The 19,213-nt window shown below is 45.8% G+C and overlaps 1 protein-coding gene across 1 annotated transcript; it reads right to left on the reverse strand.

Annotated features, from left to right (window-relative positions):
- Nucleotides 1-2,529: 2,529 nt before the first annotated feature.
- wapla (WAPL cohesin release factor a) lies at nucleotides 2,530-17,702 on the reverse strand. The gene is made up of 20 exons (XM_086122241.1): nucleotides 17,439-17,702; nucleotides 15,835-16,177; nucleotides 14,798-15,482; nucleotides 14,028-14,335; nucleotides 13,709-13,839; nucleotides 12,399-12,494; nucleotides 11,643-11,822; nucleotides 10,332-10,468; nucleotides 8,399-8,510; nucleotides 8,083-8,313; nucleotides 7,874-7,985; nucleotides 6,998-7,095; nucleotides 6,702-6,778; nucleotides 6,427-6,608; nucleotides 5,657-5,772; nucleotides 5,347-5,553; nucleotides 5,034-5,244; nucleotides 4,600-4,688; nucleotides 4,265-4,360; nucleotides 2,530-4,154 (listed from the first exon to the last, which is right to left on the reverse strand). The coding sequence occupies exons 2-20, from the start codon at nucleotides 16,142-16,144 to the stop codon at nucleotides 4,089-4,091; spliced, it is 3,444 nt and encodes a 1,147-aa protein (XP_085978367.1). The 5' UTR covers nucleotides 16,145-16,177; nucleotides 17,439-17,702; the 3' UTR covers nucleotides 2,530-4,088.
- Between the last annotated feature and the right edge of the window lie 1,511 nt (nucleotides 17,703-19,213).

Genomic DNA, 19,213 nt, shown 5'->3' on the forward strand with positions numbered 1-19,213 from the left:
GAGACAAGAGTAGTGAGCAAGGCAAATCATCCAACAGCCAGTTGTTGGGGGGGGGGGGGGGGCTGGGTTTCTAAAGGCAGCTGGTTAAGGAGGCAGATTAACAACAGGTGCGGCCCTGGAGGGTACGCCCTTCACTCCCACCAGAGACTGAACAAAACAATCAGAACAGGATCATGACACTCTGGGCTGTATTGAAGTGTGGAGTCTTAATTCCCGTTGTGAAGGCTTTCCCGCATCCGTAGCACAAATAAACACACGCATTCAAACACACGCTCACACAGTTTAGCAACACGCACAAAAACACACAAATTCTCCCACAGTCACTATTATTATGATGATTGGTATTATTATTATTATTATTATTATTATCTACACGTAGGCAGGAAAACAGATGGCCAGTACACTCCCACACTCAATGGCTGACATACACACAAATTCACACACATTCAGACTTACTCACACACTCACTTATTCACACTCACGATTATTTTTATGACCAACTCGCAGGAAAACACGCGGATGGGTATAGCACTCCCACACTCACTCACTGACAGATAGATGTGCACACACACAAGAACGCACCCTCACGCGCGTATACACACACACACACACACAATATTTTTAGTTTTTCGCAGAGCATAAACAATATTTGCCTGTGACTTTTGTGAAATTGTCTGTTTGCATGTGTTGCTCCACCGAGATACATATAAAATTGTCTTTTATTGAACAGATGCACACACTTAATGGTAGCTATTCACTAGTAATGATAACAAAGGTCATTTCAAAAGTGTATCAAACTAGCCCTTGCATTAATCAGTACCCAAGTCGCAGCTCTCACTTTTAAAAAAGGTTGGTCCACCCTCCTCTATGCTCTCTAATGAGGACATATTTTTCAAAAAATGCACAGATGAAATTCTGTAAGAGGAGAAGGCACTGATTTTGACTGCGTGTGTTGCTCATTTCAGCAGAGTGTATGAGCGAGATGAGGCAATGTACGTCTCCAAAGATGAGCATCCCTCCAGCTTCAGGCAAAATCAGCAAGCAACACCACTGATGAGGTGTGTGCAACAAAAAAAAAGAAAAAAGATTCTGACACCATAGCAGAGCACTAACGCCCCCCGGTGGCACCTCGGGAGCATGAAAACACCTGTCGGCTCAATCATGCCAGGCCATCCGTGGCTGTGTGGTAAAGTCAGATGTGGATGCTGGAGAGACGTTTTGATTGACAGCTTCCAAATTAATCCCGGGGCGGCGATGGCGGCAGCATCATTTCACCTCATCTTCCCTCTCCTGTGCTCCCTCTCTAGCTCGAAGCGGTTGGCATCCCGAAAAAATTCTTTTAAGCCGAGCGGGGTGGGGAGGCGAACTCCCACTGCCCTCCATCAGCATTCGAAAAGGCTACGAAAAGTCGAGCAGTGATGGGAAAGAGGCAAGTGGGAGGAATGTGTTGCGATGACCAAAGAACCGGAAATGGAATTAGTCCCGAGGGTGAAGAGTCTGTCTGCTCACTACAATATGAGCAATACCATTTATTGCATATCAGTTACGACATGTGTGCAAGTAACAAGTAAATCTCAAGTCGTAACCTTCAAGTCTCAAACAAGTCTCGAGTCACTGTGGAAAACAACTCCGGCAAGTCAAATCGCCACCACATTTCTCGCAAACCATTTCATGATTTGGTTCAAGGAAGTCGTAAATGAAGACGTAAAGGAATGACGTAAATCTTGCCCAGTCAAAACACATCAAGTGAACTTTAAGGGGTTAAATAATCATCACTGATAACACTACAAGAAAAGTACATTGTCGCACTTATGTCTACGATGAAATTATTTCGTGGAATGCATGATATTTTTTACACTAAGGTTAAAATGAATAACACGCTTTTAATGTGGTGATAAACATGGAATATGCTAAATGTGGGAATGAACGTGTACTGTATAATAAACATATAAACTACATACCTTGATTTTGGTTCCAACCTGTTGACCAGATCTACTAGTGAGTGTAAATGGGTAAAGGGCAGAGTCCTAACTTTGTAAGACGTAGTCCCTTCTTGAAGTTGACGAAGGTGACGTGGGGGCCCTGCCACATCAAATATGGCGGACATGCACACGACCACAAATTGTACTCTCAGCAAGTCTATTTAGCAATGTCTATGCTTAGATAACGATCGCTGTAAATGGCTCTCGCTTTATTTGCTTCTCAATTAAATGCGGAACCAACGTCATTATTTGACCTGCTATTGTGACCTTAGTTATCAAGCTAACCGAACTACTTTAGATCACAAAACTACAGTCGAAACAGTTCAGTTTTCACAAACCATCTCACCCCTAGTTACGTTACTTAACTGTACAGGACTTCAATCTAATCTTTTTGACTGTTGCCAAACCGGTTTGTTTCGCAAGCTAAACCATGGCGCTATCTGATCCGTTCTTTGTGGGTTTTGAAATGACGAGTTAAGTCAGTTGTCGCCGTCGTGTCGCAAAGTGCGTTTTGACATCATTCGGCAAGGTAAAATAAAGTCAAGCGTCGTTTTTTTTCCTTTTTACTTTTTCCATTACTATTTACACAGAAACGGGTACAAACTTTTTTTTCTCACTCCTTGATTCTTTTTCCAAATGACAAATATTGTATAAAATAAAAACATTATCAGCTTCCAGGTAGGTGGGGAGGGAAGACAGGAGGTAGAAGGGAAGGGGGGGGGGCAAAAAGTAGTCTAAACATCTTTGTCAATGTCCATCAATTGCTTATGTACATGAGTATTTACATTCTACGATTCCATACAGAGCAGACATTTTGCAAGGTTAAAGTTCATCACTGAGGGCTGGTGGCCCGTAGGCCGAGCAGATGACGTCCGGGTAGACGTGCATGGCTAAAATGACAACACGTGAGAAGGGACAGGGGGTATATAAATATTTGTGAAAGGTGGGGAGAAGCTTGTGGGCAGATGGCTGGACATACAGAAACCATGTTTTAAAACAAATTAATTTCCTTACATAATAGCAGATAATAAGCAACTAAACCATCCATTCTTCTATTCTCGATCGTGCTTATCCTCAGCTGAGGCAGGATATACCGCACACTAGTCGCCAGCCTGCCGTAGCCCACTTATAGACAAGGGTTTAAACTCACACCTATGGACAATTTAGGGTCTTTAATTAACCTTAACATGTATGTTTTGGGAAACGGAAGCTTGAGAACAACCATCATCAAACCCAGAACTCCTTCCTGCGAGGCAAACATGCTTATCAACAAGTCCGGTGAAATCGCACAGATTCATACATGCCAGATTGAACTTGAAATACCACAGTTGAGTTGAGCTACTATGGGTCTTACATCACATGTTGTGGTGGACTTTAAGATGCACTGTGTGCTCGCAATTTTTCGGTGTGAGCGTCATTTTTTTTTTTTAGACGCTACAATAAAACGAGCTTTAATTAAATTAAAATTACAATTTTTAAAAAAAGCACACACAGTAGTCCGCATCTACATGGTTAAAATTCATTGTGAGACTATGTACTGCGTTGTTGGATTTAAATAATCTAAAACAAAAAAATGCGCTAAAACGTGTCCGGCTTGAGCCATTGTCACTTGAGTGCCAATTTCATTCAAAAGTGATTCCGCATTCATAAAATTCAAATAAAAGGCCCTCAGAAAGGAGAATGAAAAATGGAAAATGTGAGAACGTAAACTCCAAAATGCATGAAGGACCCCCTTGACATTCAACTGCAAACACGAGGGCCAGCGAATGCATGGAGACATCATTGCGACATGCATGAAAGTGATTCTTTCTTCATGCTGGTCGGCGAGATCACTCTTGGCTTTTGACGTAGAAGATTTAAAAAATGGGGGGGAATAAAATGGGAAAATAAAAAGGGAACCATCTGGGAAATTTCATACCCCCCCCCCCCCCCCCCCTTGCCACTGAAATCCGAGTGGTGGATATTGACGAGGAGCGCTGGCTTTGGTTCAGTTGTGTGTCGCTCGCCGCCCTTGGCCCACATCCCGCCGCCACGCGGTTCTGGTCTGAGAGCACCCGACATGTCCCCTCGGCTGTGCGGTCCGCGCGTTCGTTTGAGTGTCGGCTGTTAGCAGTGCTCCAGATAGTCGATGACCCGGGAGATGGACTTCTGCCCCGTGGTGCCCACCGCACACTGGGAGAGACAAACAACAGAGCCAGATGGGAAATTGTGAGGAGTTGCGTATCCAACTGCATCCTAACGCTTTAAAATGTACTCTCCTGACGACAACTTCCGAGACTCACCGTGAGGTTCATGAAGCTCAGGAACTTCTTGAGCATCTCCGTCATGATGGAGAAGTCTCCTTTGGGGAGGTGCTGTCTCACAGTAGTCACGTTCACCTGCCCAACCGCAGAGAAGACGCTTGCGATTCGCGTTAAGCGCTTTGTCATCGCGTGCTCACTGACAGTGGTCACTTTTTGGGTACAGTTGTATGGCGATGACGAAGGATGAAATGCATTTAAAATGGTAGGAAAATGTGATAACATTGTTTCCTTCATTTTTTTTTTAAAGCGTAAACAGAGTGTGTTTGACTTTGGTGATTCTGCAAACATCTACTGGTGTGTGTGTGTGTGTGTACCTGGCTGCCTTGGCAGAGGCATCCCAGTAGCAAAGCCGTGTAGGAGGCCACAATGCTGTCCTCCATGTGCTTGCCGGCATGCTGCAAAGCTTTAACAAAGCAGGGGGGGGGGGGGGGGGGGGGAGAACCGTAACCAGCTGCATGACTTTGCCCCAGCGGCCGCAATTGAGAAGCGTTATTTCCACACTAAGCGGTTGAGCCGACCAAATTGCAGGGGCCGCGTCAATGCGACAAATGAGCATTTCCACCATCTTTCTCCGCCTGACCTTTTCAGTGTCAAGCTGCGAGAACAGAATAGTGAAAAATCACGAGTGGAATATTTCGGCAACGGGTGAAATGTTTATTGTCAAATGTCAGCGAGTGGCCGACTTTTTCCGAGCCGACTTCCAACCTCAAGAGAGGCAAAAAATAAATAAAAAAATCCAAGCATCTACCTTTGTTTAGGTCCAACTCTTCGTCCTCCTCTTCTTTCTTTGGATTCTCCGGTTGGGGTTGGCTGTCATTGGGCTCGGCCGCCACCCACTGGATCTCCCCCATGGTCTCCTTCCACTCGCCGCTCTGGTCCTGGGGCTTGGGCGCCTCGCTGATGAGGTCGTCGGTTTTGGCCTCGGCCAGGATGGCGGCGCGTTCTCGCTCCAAGAAGAGCTGGCAAAGAAAGAGACACTTTTTTTTTTCGGCACCGATTCTTCCGTTTACGACAGAAGGCAGCCAACGTGCGACGACACTTTGCCCGAATACGTTCCCTACCTTGACCAGGGCCGCCAAGGCACCGGAAGCCTCGGGCTCCTCCGCTCCGTCTTCCCGAGTCTCGGCCAAAGCGTCAGCTTGCGTCGGGTCGGCCGGCTGCGCCAGGCTGTCCTCCAGGCAGAAGTCGTCCATGCTGTACTCCATGTCCACCAGATAGTGGCGGTTTCTGGAGCTGTACTCCACCAAATTAATGAGCAGGCCCAGACCCTGGACGAAGAAGCGGAACACGTGAATTATTTAAAAAAAAAAAAAGAAATCAAATAGTAGGCCTGGGCTGGAATGACTCTCTCCAAAATTTGAAGCGGCTCACCAGCACTCGCACGTCGAACCGTTGTTCCTGCGGGATGAAGCGCGGAACCCGCAGAACACAATTCAGCGCCGTAACGATGAGCTTATCCTGCTCGCCCGTCTTGGTGCTTCCCCACTCTGCAGACAAAACAAAGTCATTTGGACACTGGAAGAAAAGAGATTCTATTACCTCATGTAGTGGAAGTTTTTTTTTTTTTAATGTGAATACGGTCAAATCATTTCGATGTAAATTAAATATATTAGAGCAGGAATGTCAAACTAATTTTTGGTTCGTGTTTCACTTGGAGGGCTGTTATGACTGCAACCATATCAAGACGTCAAGAATAATAATTATGCTACGAATAATTAAGTTACTATCATGAGGGGTTTGGTAACAGTAAAATGCTTAGAATATATCGAATTTATTGCATATGAGGATTTAAATTTTTGGTCGACATTTTAGAAAGGATCATGGAAGTTGACGTGTGAGGTGCTCTCGCGGGCCACATATAATGAGGTGGCAGGCCAGATCGGGCCCCCGGGCCTCGAGTTTGACACCCATCTATTAGAGTAGATTTGGGTTAATTTTACTGCTCTGCGTAGTAAGGGCAGTGTTTGCACATTGAAAAATAAAATCTTCTGCGTATTATTGCTTTTCTTTTTTCCCCATTTAAAAATAGTTTGACTTGAGTTTCCAAGTTGAAAACAAGTGGACCCAATAACACCACCGAAGGGTTCGGAGGAGGCTATCGGATTTCATTGCAGCGTCTATTGGAGCCAAACGTTACCTACCGTTGTCGTGAGTGAGGTTGAGCAGGACGCCGATGACGGCCCTCATGCAGTCCTCCACCGCCTTGCCCACGTTGCTAAAGCTGCAGTGGGGCAGCGAGGCGGCGCCCGACTCCGCCGACAAGGAGCTGTTGTTCAACGCTCTGCTATATCGCTGGATCATCTCCTCGCAGTAGCACAGCGCTCTGACGACCGGCGCAAATGAAAAAGTGTGAGCGCCAAGCCTCGTTGAAACGCAAAGTTGCTTTCGCAAGACCGCCGACGGGTTTGCGCATCACCTTGCAGAGGAGACGATGAGCTGCGAGTCCTTGTAGGCAATTAAGTAGCCCTGGTTTTCCGGATTCTGCACGGTCACCTGTCGTCCCCCGCACACACCCCCACCCCCAGAGGTGAAAGCAAGGATATCAATTACGAGTACAAGGAGGGGAGTCAAGGCATCGACTGTAAAGGTGAAAAGCAGACTTTTGATGGGGCTTATCAATCAGCAGCACATAAAAACCAAGCAAGCGCGCATGGTTTTAGCACCCAATTTGGCCTCAGGGGGATGACGCTCAAGACGAGACCTCCCACTTACACTCTCGAGTACCCGCAAACATCGCTCGGCTCCCCACAAAGATGCGACGAGGTTCTCCTTGTCGTCCTCTTGGCTCAGGTTTTGCACGCACTCTTTCACTAGGCAAATGACACAATGAAGAACGAGACAACTTGATTGGCACATCCACTGGAGAGCACCTCTTAAAATGGATTTACACCGCAGGTCCAAGAGCCCCATTTCTAATTTAATGTCTCCATCGGATCTGTTTGACCGTCTACTTTTTCATCGACATTTCAAGTGACACATATCCAATACGCTAGCTTGGCACTGACTGAACGCAGGACACGGCAATGTGCGGACGCCATTGATTTAAACCAGGGCAACTATGGCATTACTCCACAGGTTTTTTTTTTTTTAAAGTCAGTGATGGACACGCCATATTTAGTTGTTTATGCTAACTGTAGTATCCATTTGTAGTGGGTTCCATTTGTAGCGGGTGTTTGGGCAGGTACGGTTAGGAAGATCAGCATCGTACGGGACGAAATTCTGACTGTTCCCCTCGTTGGCAAAAAAATATATAAAAATGACCGCGAGGTTACAAATGGCATCACTTGCTGGCAACAGTTTATGGTTTTCACACCTATCGCCAGACAAATATCAGGGATTACTGTATTTCGAGGCAGTCGAGCTTGCATTGAGGCGGGTTTATCTGATACGGCGCATTGACACATATCTGATAAGAATCAGATTTGTATCCACCTTTGGAAGAAGCCTGATTGCAATCAGAAGATATCACATTCCCTGAGAGGGGGTTTTTTTTGCCCTCTTGATGTTGCCATGACGTATCTTCAAAGTGTGTCACTTGAACTACGCAGTGTCCAGCGTAATGCGCAATATCGTGAAGGTTTGGCGTACCTTTGTCGACAATGTGGTCCAAACCTCCCAAGAGTCGTAGCTCTTCCTTGAACCAATCGCCCGCTCTTTTGGACGTCAGAGAGAGCAACGTCTCCATAGCAAGGTGACCCGTCTACAAAAAAAAAAAAAAAAAGAAGAAGAAGAAAATCCAGCGCCCGACCCCAACTTTATTCGTCTTCTGCAACTTCCAGCGAAAGCTTCCAACGCACCGTGATGTTTTCCAGGTCCAGGTGCTTGTTGTGTACCGTTTCGCACAGTTTCCGGATCTTCTCTTTGACCTTTGCCACTTCCTTGGCGGTGAGCTGGTCCTGGTGGGCCGAGTAGTCCTGGTCGAGCTCCAGCAGCTTGATCATCAGCTCCAGGCAGGCGCGGTCCAGGTCCATGTTGAGGCGGTCACGGCTCAGGATGTACATGAGCGCCGCCGTGCACAGGGCCAGGTTCTGATTGGAGTGACGGACAAGCAAAAGTGAGCGAGCACGGGAACCTGCGGGGGGGATCCAACATCATACGGGACTTACGACTGACCGGGTGCTGCGACGAGTCGCTGAGCATGTTAAAGACTTGCGCCACCTTGCCTCTTGCCCGCAGATGCATCCTGAAGCTGGGCATGGCACAGCGCGTGGCCAGGCTGATTATACTGGGACGCATGGACAAGAATGACATGGATCAAAGTGGTCTCTTCCTCTTCATTTCACCATTTCAGGAAATACCGGCTGCTCGGGATGGGCGATGATATGATCGCGATCAATTTCGGGTCGATTGCGGTGATCAGCTGTGAGCATATTTCCAGGTCTGTCACTCTCGAATCATTTTACAAATCGATGATCCCTGTGATTTTTCTTTCGAATCATCTGAGTAATTCGACTGCGGCGCTACCAAGAGAGGGTGCTAATAGAAACCTCCACGAGTGGTTTGGATGGGAAACAACGTGGCCGGGCAATGTTTGAGTGGATGGTGTCATCCAGCGTATTGGAGCAAAAAAAAAAACTGTTTTTTTTTTTTTTTTTACATTTTCCTACTCTAGTTTCACTTGTAAGTTGAAGACATAAAAAGTAACAGAAAAAAGAACTAAACAATGACCAAACTTCAAGTTCTAGAAATAGCCCAGTTAAATGCAACCTAGAAAGATTTTATATCATTTAAGTCACGTTAGCATTTTTCTTTCTTGCTGCTTGCAAAAAAAAAAAAAAAAAAAAAAAAAGCATGACATTTTTATGAGGGCCAGTGTTGATATTTTCCTCAACTTCCCAGCATGAATCATCATGACAAAATATAAAAAGCCCATGCGGGAGACGGTTAATTCTTTTGGTGTCGTTCCAAAACTCGGATCATGCGCGCTCTCGCTGATGAAATTATTTAAATCCCAAAAGCCTTTCAAGAAAAAAAAAACAACAACCGTGGCGTGTTTCCAAGCTAGGCAAGTTGCTGGGTTATGAGCTTTGGCGGGAAGCGCGCGTCGCTTTCTCGGCTGGCTAAGACGCACCAACGTGGACAAATGTTAATTGACAAGCACTTGCACCGTTCAATCAATTTAATGAGCTACTTGGCACTCATAATAGAAACACCGACGTTAATGCTCGCCTCTTGACTGCTACTCTGGCAACCCTTCACTAGCTCATTTTAGGGTTCTTTTTAAGATGCTATAATTTGTTTTCAAATCTTGAAATGGCCTCGCCCCACCTTACCCCTCTGACCAGACGCTATTTGAGGTACGGAGAACTATAGGGGTGTTCACACGGCACACATTTGCTCCGGCGCTGCACCGATGTATTTTGTTGCGATATATTTTGCACCGCGGCAAATTGTGTGGAGCGTTCACGCGTACAAAGCCGCTGAGCATGTCTGCACCGGCACAGCGTCGGTGCAGCCCCACTTGCGTTCACACGGCAGTTTCTGCAGCGGAGCAAAACGACAGAAAACAAATGAGCTGTCGTGTTGGTTCTTTTTAAAATGTATACACAACTCAAGCGACTACTGGACAGGCACGTCCTTCCCCTTCTCGGTCTCCGTGCCTTCTGCTCGAGAGTGACCGCCCCCGAAAATGTAAATCAACGATGACTTCAATGACACTCAGAAAAGCAAACACATCATGCGCCAAACAGAAAATCAAGAGAGGAAATCACTAAATAAATTATATGGGGGGCGGGGGGTTGTGAACACACAACATAGGAACAAACTACACAAACAACTCCGAGACAGTCCAGTCTCCTACAAAAGGAAAGATGTTACCAGCCAAGTCTTGTGTCATTATTAAACAAACACATGACGGAAGTCCGACAGAGCACGAAAGCAACACATTTTCGCCGTACGTACGCTTCACTTTGTATACAGCGGCAGTGGTTTTAAAGTGCTCGAGAAATACGGTTGGAGTTGAATGAGTCACAGGCGAGGTATAAACAAAAAAACAAACACCAAAATAGCATCGGTGAAGACAAACTAAGCGTTTCGCTCCGCTTACCTAAGGCATCTCGTGTTGAGCGGCTGACTGCTTTTCAAGCCCGTCTCCAGGTACTCAAAGTCATCTGTGAACTCTTGATTCTCTCCAAACTCCACCACGTCGTTGAAGTGCTTGACGTGCTGCACCACCGTGTAGAGCTGGAAGAAGGCAAAGGAGGTTGATTGCAGCTAACTGGCAAAAGCCGCGGCATCTGCCCAAACGCGCCGTCACCTCTCGGGGAAAACGCTTATTCCAGGGTAATGGCGCCGAGGCTGTGTGTGTGTGTGTGTGTGTGTGTGTGTGTGTGTGTGTGTGTGTGTGTGTGTGTGTGTGTGTGTGTGTGCGTGTGTGTGGACAACCTCAAAGCCCGCATGACGGATTTACTTCACTTTTAATTGTTGCGATTAGCACTGCGATCGCTTTCTTTGGCTTCAACCAGCAGACGGAAATATGCACAAAATTGCCAACAGCCCAGTGAAGTCGGGAAACTTTTAAGACCGATGCACTTTTTTTGGATGAAAGGATGAAATTGATTTGTCGATGTTTTCACGCTTCTGCGGGAGCATTTTGTATGGGCAGAATTCTTGTAATAGCGGCGTTTTAACGTTCAAAATGCATTCACCATCTAAAAGTTGCTACTTCCAGGCTGTGTGTTGAAAATCCAAGCCCCCAATCTCAAATTGAAGCTTTTTGAGAGCAATTTTAGGGGAGTGTGACTTCAGAATGAGCATTCATATCATGGCAGCCTGGTGGTTAGCTTGTGTCGCCCACACTTGTGAGGCTGGGGTTCGAATCCTGACACTAAATTGTCCATAGTTGAGGTGATAACGCCACCGTTTTTTTTTTCTTTTTGCATTACTATTTGAATCGGATTTGCACCAGTAAAGCGTGAGAGATATCAGGTGTGGCTTAAGAAATTATCCAATACCAATTATTTTGACAATTTATCTCTATCAAATGCTCTTCCACTTGATGACAGAAGGGAGATAATTAAGCTATATGTCAGTTTTGGGGCATCGTTTGCCAAGTGGTGTTTACGCCACACTTGTTTGGTAGAAACCTGTAAAGTTGTCCGCTTACGCTTAAATGACTGCGAGTCCAAGTGTTTAGTCAGTTAGCAATCCTTAACTGAATCCGATAAACTATCCTTCACATTAATTTATGTGGCAGTAGCGTAAACATATCATACCAAAATATTTACCAAAAATAAATTACTTGTGGGACGCCGTTTTTAATTAATGATGAGGTCTTCACTCACACACAAAATGTGAATGTGAACCAAAGAACGAATACACCCCCCCCACCCCCCCGCTGCGTTGGGTTACAGCTCACCTCCTTGTGCTCCTTCCTGCACTTGAGAGCCGTGACGATGTCCTGGTAGGGTCGCGTGGGGATGGTCTCTGATTTAATGACTTTGGGCGGGGGTGGAGGAGCTTTAAACAAGCCGTCATCTTTATGGGAGTTGCTGTCCTTGCTGCTGCTGCTGCCGCCGCCGCCGCTCGATAAGATGGCCTGGGGAGGAGGAAGCAGGAAAAGAGAAATGGAACTCAGGCGGCAGCCACAAAATCTGTTTAATGACATGTCTTGACAATTTAACGCAGCCGAATAGTCTGTTAAGCACACAGGTCCTGAATAAGTGCTGTTAACAGATGAGGAAGTGCAAAGTCGAGGGCAACTTTTGAAAATCCCTGTTGACAAAGTGCAATTTGCAAGTCCCTGAGCAAACATTGACTCGCGTGGGGGAGCACGGCGAGATGAAAACGCGGCATTTTTCTAAATGGAGGTTCACCGTCAGGGCAAACAACTCCACTCGAAGCGAAAGAGACTAATTAGAGCAATTAAAAGCAGAACCGTTGACTACTGAGAGACCAATAAACAATATTCCGCCTTCGTGCTCAGGAGGGCCAACGGGGAATTGTGTAACAAATGGTAATGATTCCATAATGCTGCATGCATCGTGCGCTGAACTAAGACAACGCGTCTCCATCGTCTCACCGGCGCGCCTAAGTGCCACGTGATCAATGCTCGACGAGGCAAAAAATGAGAGGCAAACACAATTTGTTACGCGGCGTGGAGGCGGCGCCTTACCGGAGCCGTTTGCGATCGAGCGAGGGCCGGCACGGGGAGCTCTTCGGACTCCGGCTGGTTCCAGTGCCGAGCGTTGTACACTGCTTTGGCGGGGGACTGAAACAAGAAGCGACATGACATGACGCGCAGCAACACATCGCAGCGGAAACCTCGCCGGCCAAATGCCCTCCATCGTATACCGGTAGTTCCTGAAATGTGGGTTCAAAGGAAGGTGGCCACACCCCTTTTTTGTCAGAGATAAACATTTGGTGGGCCGTGGCTCCCAAAACCCTGCTCCGATTGACCTAAAATTTGAGGTTTCGTGTTGCGCCAGCATAATCAACATGTACACCAAGTTTCATTAAAAAACTAAATCTGCTCGGTTAAAACTTTGGGATTTGACATGGAGTGGTCCTGTAATATGATGAGGTGACGAAATATTTCAATAGTTTTCTGTCTTAACGGCCCACTGAGGGAAAGCACAACGATGTTGTGGCTCGTGACAAAAATTGAGTTTGACACCCCTGTTGTTTTTTCACATTCAAAGACAATTACAGTGTGCTTAGAAAGTGTGTTTCGAAATGTGCTCAGAAGCTAGAAAGCTATCTAACTAGATCACAGATTTGCAAATATTGCACTTGGGTCTGGGTGTATTATAAGGATTCGCTGTACTTTACGGAAACTCCTCGTGTAAAGTCAAAATAAATAGCGCTCAACAGGGTTCCGGAATTTACGGCATTAAATTTCAAAACCAACCAACGCCACTGATACAAAGAGAGCCTGTAAAAGAAATTCTGCACTTGCCGTTCATCTAAATAAAGCGCTGGAGCACCGAACATAAGCGCTGTTGTTGTAAATGAACACAAAGAGAACACATGAATATTGTACAACACGAGCACGACAACGAGTCTGAGACGTCGGTGGTGCGGCACGGAACGCAAGTCCCCCCGCCCCCAGCGCCACAAAGCACACTTCCTGAAAATGACAAAGAGCGCTGTGCAATTATATCATACAACAACAGCACAGTGGGTTTTAGTGTGTGTGCGCGCGTGCGTGTGTGAGGCGTAGCAGATGCGCGGAACGAAGGAAGCCCGACCACAACAAACAACCCAAAGCCGATGTAGAGCATAATCAAGATAAACAAGCTGTGCTGTGAATGCAACGCAACAAACTGGAGCAGAATAATTCAGATGAGGTTGCCCACAAGGTGATGTTAGCAACACGCACGCTGAACCGCTTTCTTCATCCTGCAGCTGTCATGGGGTTAAAGCGGCGTCCTCACCGATTTTCACGAGGCCATGAAGACAAATATCGCATCATGACTCACAGACCTTTTTCGGCCCGCTGAAGATCTTCTTGAATCCGCCGCCGAGGTCCTTGGACCTTTCGCTTTGCTTCCCTGAGCGTCCTTTTTGGCCCTCGGCGCCCCCCAGGCTGGAGTCATCGGCGAAGTCAAAAGTGTCTGCGGGGAGGAACAACAGCCATTATGGCAAGAGTCACGTGAAATTAGCCCGGGTAGCGCAATCACATTGCGGATAATGTCCGCCATGAAGTCAAAACAGATTGTGAAGAGAATGTCATTTTTCAACTCATTAAAACTCGGTAGAACCCGACCGCTGAATTGGCCGGCAGATTTTAAAATCTATATACCTGTATTGCTGCTGGCCTGACTGTCCTGGGAGTCACTGGTGTGGGGGCTGTCCACGCCGAAGCTGAGCGCGGCCAACGCCGCCGCGGACGTCCTGGCCTTCTTCTCCTTGACGTGGGGGCTGTCGTCGTCGCTGTCGCTCTCACTGAGGTCGTCAAAGCCAAAGTACTTAATCTTGTAGCTGCTCTTCCCCCCGCCGGAGCCTTCGGAGGCCTCGTCGCCTCTCTGGGCTTCCTCATCCTCGAAGCCGAAGAACTCCAGCTTGGACTCGGCCTTGGTCTTCTTGGTTTTGACGCAAGCGGTTCGGAATCTACAAGAAACAGTGACGTTTCAGTGCAACGACCCTTTTGTGCATTTTGTTTCCGGTGCGCCCTTGCTTTGTTGCAGTTCATTGCTGACACAATTTTATAGTTGCCTTTTTTATCTCAAAGTTAACTGACTTTTTGAATCTCAAAGTTAATTGACTTTTTTAATCTCAAAGTTAATTAACTTTGAGATCATTTACAATCATAAAATCTAACTCATCGTGTGCTAACATTTTTGAAAGACTGATCTAAGCCATTTGAATGCCAATCAATACCTTGCTTTCGATTGCTTATATTCATGGCTTCAAGGCCTTTTAAAGTGCAGAGACCGACTTAAGTCAGCCATGGGAATCAAAACATTTTTTGGGCGGAGATCAGTGCAAACGGCTGGCATTGAATGAGTTCAAAATTTTTAAGGGTCCACGGGAATGTTAATCGAGTGAATCCCCAACCTCCTCCTCACTTACCTTGCATGTTTAGGCTGCGCCTCCGACTTCTTCTTCATCTGTCCTGCGTCGCCGAGGTCGGCGGGCGTGGCCGGCGTCACCAGCTCATCTGCGCTGCGCTCGATGGAATCCTGGATGGTGACGTTGCACACCGACACGCAGGACGGGTGCAGGACCGTGTAGTCGCGGACCCTGCCGCCTCCCCTCCCCGTGGGCTTGGCCGGCACCTTTGCGTTGGCGGCGCTGTTGCTCGCTGAGGCAGAAGCGACGCTGTTGGGTTTCTCGGGAGCAGTCGCCACTTCGGGGGGCGCGTCAGCATCGTCTTCGGGGAATAATTTGTTAGACCGACTGCGCGGCTGGTATTTCTTGCAGTTTGAGGCTCTGAGGGTGAACGGGGAAGGGGGAATGTTGTCCACTGGCTCTGGAGGAGTCTCCTGCCCTGGACTTTCTTCTGACGGTGGTGCGTCATTATTAGACAAGGAGGAGCTGGTCTGGAGGTCTCTTCTGCTACCTGGAACACCGGTGGACTGTGCGACGACAGACAGAGGAGCGACGGGGGTCCTCTGGGTCCCTGAGGAGTTGTGAGCCGAGGGGGCTACTGCGTTTGACAAAGACGTCGTGGGCGCCGGCATCTGGCTGCTCTCTAGCGCACTTGCGCACCGCGGCTTGTTATTTTCAACGGTCTTTGTGTCAGCCGCCGTCTTGCCTGTAAAGAGACAACAACACAAAGGAATATTACAATCTGTGACATCATAACTTCAAAGACGACGGGATTACAACAAACCGCTCAACGGGGCGGATTTTTTAATTGCTTGAGGTGAACAATAATGACATTCCTCAGCGGCCATTCATTACCAGTCTGGACACTGGGAGGGGCAACCGTATTTTGCTTTAGACGAAGTCACAAGATTTTCCAAAAATTGCCAATAAAACCATAGAAAGGGTCTCGATTATTTTTTGCTCTGTTTCTTTTTTAAAAATTGCTTTAAAAAATGTTTTTGATTTTTGCAACCCTTGCAATATCATAGTGTCAAAAATGGGTCCTTCCCTCTCCTTACTTGGAATTTTGTCCGTCGTCACAACATTTTCGGCGACCGTCTCGGCCGCTACGCCCTCATCGACGCTCATTGACTCGTCGTCGCTGTCGAACCCAAACGGGTCGTCCCCGCTGTCGCTGTCCTCCAGCCGGGGCCTCTTGGATAGCTCGCCCGACTTCACGTGAGGCCTTTTGGCCCCCAGCTGGGCCTTGTAGGTGGTCTCGCCCCATTTGGTGGTCAGGGTGGGCTTCCTGTTGGAGAAGACTTCTTCGAACTTGGAGTTAGCCTCGCCTCCCTTGCGGTTGTATGTTTTCCCAAATCTGGATGTCATCGTGGTGACTTTATGTTACATATTACCTGTGACCTGAAACAGAAGGACAACAATGACATTACAACCAGGCTAGAAATAATGGGACATGGATGCAGTTTTCATTTATGGGGCTCAAAACGCCACCATGTGCTTTAGCGACAGACCTTGATGGCGTTTATATCCCAATCAAGTGCTTTGTGTCAGAATTACAACACTTTGTAAATGTGTCTCCTGCTTTTTAAGGGACCAAAAGTCAAGGGACAACTGACTGCTCAGCTGTTCCGTGGCGAGGTAGGTCTGTATAGCTGTCAAAGGAAATGGTTCCTTTATATCCTATGATGATGATAAAAGCAGCAGGATGAACTCTGAAGTATTTCGGGCAATGTTATTTGGTCATATTCAGCCAAATGTTTCAAACCATTATTTTGGGGATGTAATGGTAATAGCTGGAAGATAGTCCAAAACTGTTGACAGATTATCTTTGCTATTGCCAAGATGTTTGAAAATGGTTTTTGTTTTTTTTCACAGGTGTATTTTATATTGTAACACGCAACTGCATGTATGATTTTACAGAATACGTTTTACATATGCTTGCTTTGTGACTTTTCAAAGTGAGTAATTTCTAAGGCACGGTCATGACAGCTGTTAAGATAAAATCAATTTTCAAGAACAACAATTTACTGAGCAAATGTGGAGAGCGGCATACGACCTTTGCGAATGATTAGAATGGTACCACCCCTGCCTTAATTTGATTTGACCCTAGGAAAAAAAAAATATTTGTAAAATATCACATGTTAAATTTATTTTGATTTCTATTATCTAAATAGAAGTTGATACAAGGCAATCCTGCGGGGGAAATAACAGTTTGTCTATTTTAAAAAAATCCCATTTACTTTTCAATGATCTTAGAAAGTATCAGAAGTGAGCCGAGCTCAGTTGCTAATCGGCAGCTGCTTTCAACACGTTTCCGCCACTCTTGTAACGCCCGTCACATTAAAAACACGCCAATTAGATGCACTTTTAAAGAACCAACTTAATCCCGATGTTCATTTATCGGTGAAATTAACTTTGGCCCATCTGAAAATGCGGCGACCCTCCGTGCGGGCCATCGGGTTGTAAAGTTCACATAAAGTTAGCCGATAGCTGTTAGCACCGAGTGCTAACTGCTAGTTTACACATCGTATTTGACCGCACAAAACGTTGAGAATTGTACATTTTGAATGCTACGTGTCTGGCTAATAAAAACAAAGAGAAGTGAGTTCAAGTGGCAAAAATTGAATTTCAATAATCAAGTTTGGCAAGTACTCTGTGTTACCTTTCAACTCGAGAATAGGCTTGTTTGTTAGCCAGCCGGCTAGGCCTGATTCCTCAAACCAAGCGCCTAAAGTCCGTCTCGCGGAGTGGAAACAAGGCCAGAAACGCGTCCCCCGAGCGGTAAGCACTGCCGGGGAATTGCCAGTGTGCGAACAAACTAAACTCGCGTGTTCAAACGCGGTCTACATGTAATGGATAATCCCGTTTTTCGCATTTTGGAGTGCCACTGGCCGCCATTGAAACACCCCCTCCCCTCCTCGTTTTGCTCCGCCACAACCGACATGTCATACGGGGCTCCGACACTGGAAGTGTCCAATCAGCTGCGCAGATATTTCCACGTGTTGCAGTGAAGTCGAGTCTGATTGGTTCTAAGGAATATTTAGCCGTTGAACCCCGATAGGGGGCGCTAGATGACCATTAAAAACGTGAAACTGAGCTGACGTCCATTTGAATGGATTTTAGCTGATAAAGCAGTTCTGTCACTCATCACTCTGCGTTCGCATTCAAAATATTATTTCATTTTATTTTAGTATTTATTACTCGTTGTCGCATTCCAAGTTTAGTTTTATACATAGATGTTTCTTGTGTTTTTATTTAGATTTTTTTTAACTTGATTTCACTGTTGGAACGCGGTGTTTTTGGATGATACTTCATAAACAGTTTAACAGGTCCATGAACTAGTACGCTGTTTGTCCTCATTAGGAAGACAACTTAGCGTAAGAGTTAAAAAAAACAAAAAAATCTACACAACTAGTGCCACCTTTGGCCTTAAATCTTACTTGTAAACTACTGTGCTGCACTAGTAACGGCGTTGCCCAATTAATCTGCATGTATCACATACGAGTAGCTTCGTGGGCCCGACTAGTCGCACCAAACGGCTCTCTAGTTGTGTTTGCAGTTGTCTATGTGGGATTCCAAAGTTGTCCAACTAGTGTGCAGAAATATCACACAGGTTCGACAGTTGTGGGGAACTTGTGTAATTTAAATAAATGATGATGATTGTTTTCTCCTGTCTTTTGCTTGCAGTTACATCTTGAAACCATGTCACGGCAGCAAAAGCACTTAATCATCTCCTTGCTGTCCTTTTTCCACCCAAATGTAACCTTTGACCCTTTAGAGCCACAAATATCTTAAATACTTCAGATCATAACACAAGCCTGTGGGCTATGTCAAACATCTATCAAGTATTTTTCCATGCGGAGGAAAAGCAAGGGAGTATGAAGCGGTGATCGGAAGGCCATCCAAACATGTGTGGTCAGCGAAAAAATGTTGAGCTGGGTGGACGCAGATTTTTGTTTTGCTCTTTTGTTGCACCCATAGCCCCACACTCCCAATGCACGCCAAGCGCCTAGCGAGTAAAATTGGGTTCAAAGCACATTCGTGCACACGCATGAACAAATACATACATAGAATAGATGAAATGAAAGATAAACAGAGGCAAAAATACACACACACATATATACACACACACACACACAAAACACATTATATGTGTATTTATTTTTAATTTAATTCCAACAATTATTTAGGTTTTTCTGAGTAGATGTTTATGTATTTATTTTAATTTAATTCAAATTTAATTATTATTTAGGTTGTTCTGGGTATATGTTATTTTACTTTATTTTATATTATTGCATTGGGCTGTGTGCATTATGTATTTTTGTACAGAATTTCTATTATCTATATTTTACTTTAAATAATAAAAATAATCAATTATGTTTTTTTATGATGCAGCAATTTATTTTGCAATGATTTATGAACATTTGTGGGTGCAAA

This window comes from Hippocampus guttulatus, chromosome 10, assembly GCF_054856545.1.
Source record: "Hippocampus guttulatus isolate MCC_2025c chromosome 10, RoL_Hgut_1.0, whole genome shotgun sequence".
Taxonomy (NCBI): Eukaryota; Metazoa; Chordata; class Actinopteri; order Syngnathiformes; family Syngnathidae; genus Hippocampus; species Hippocampus guttulatus.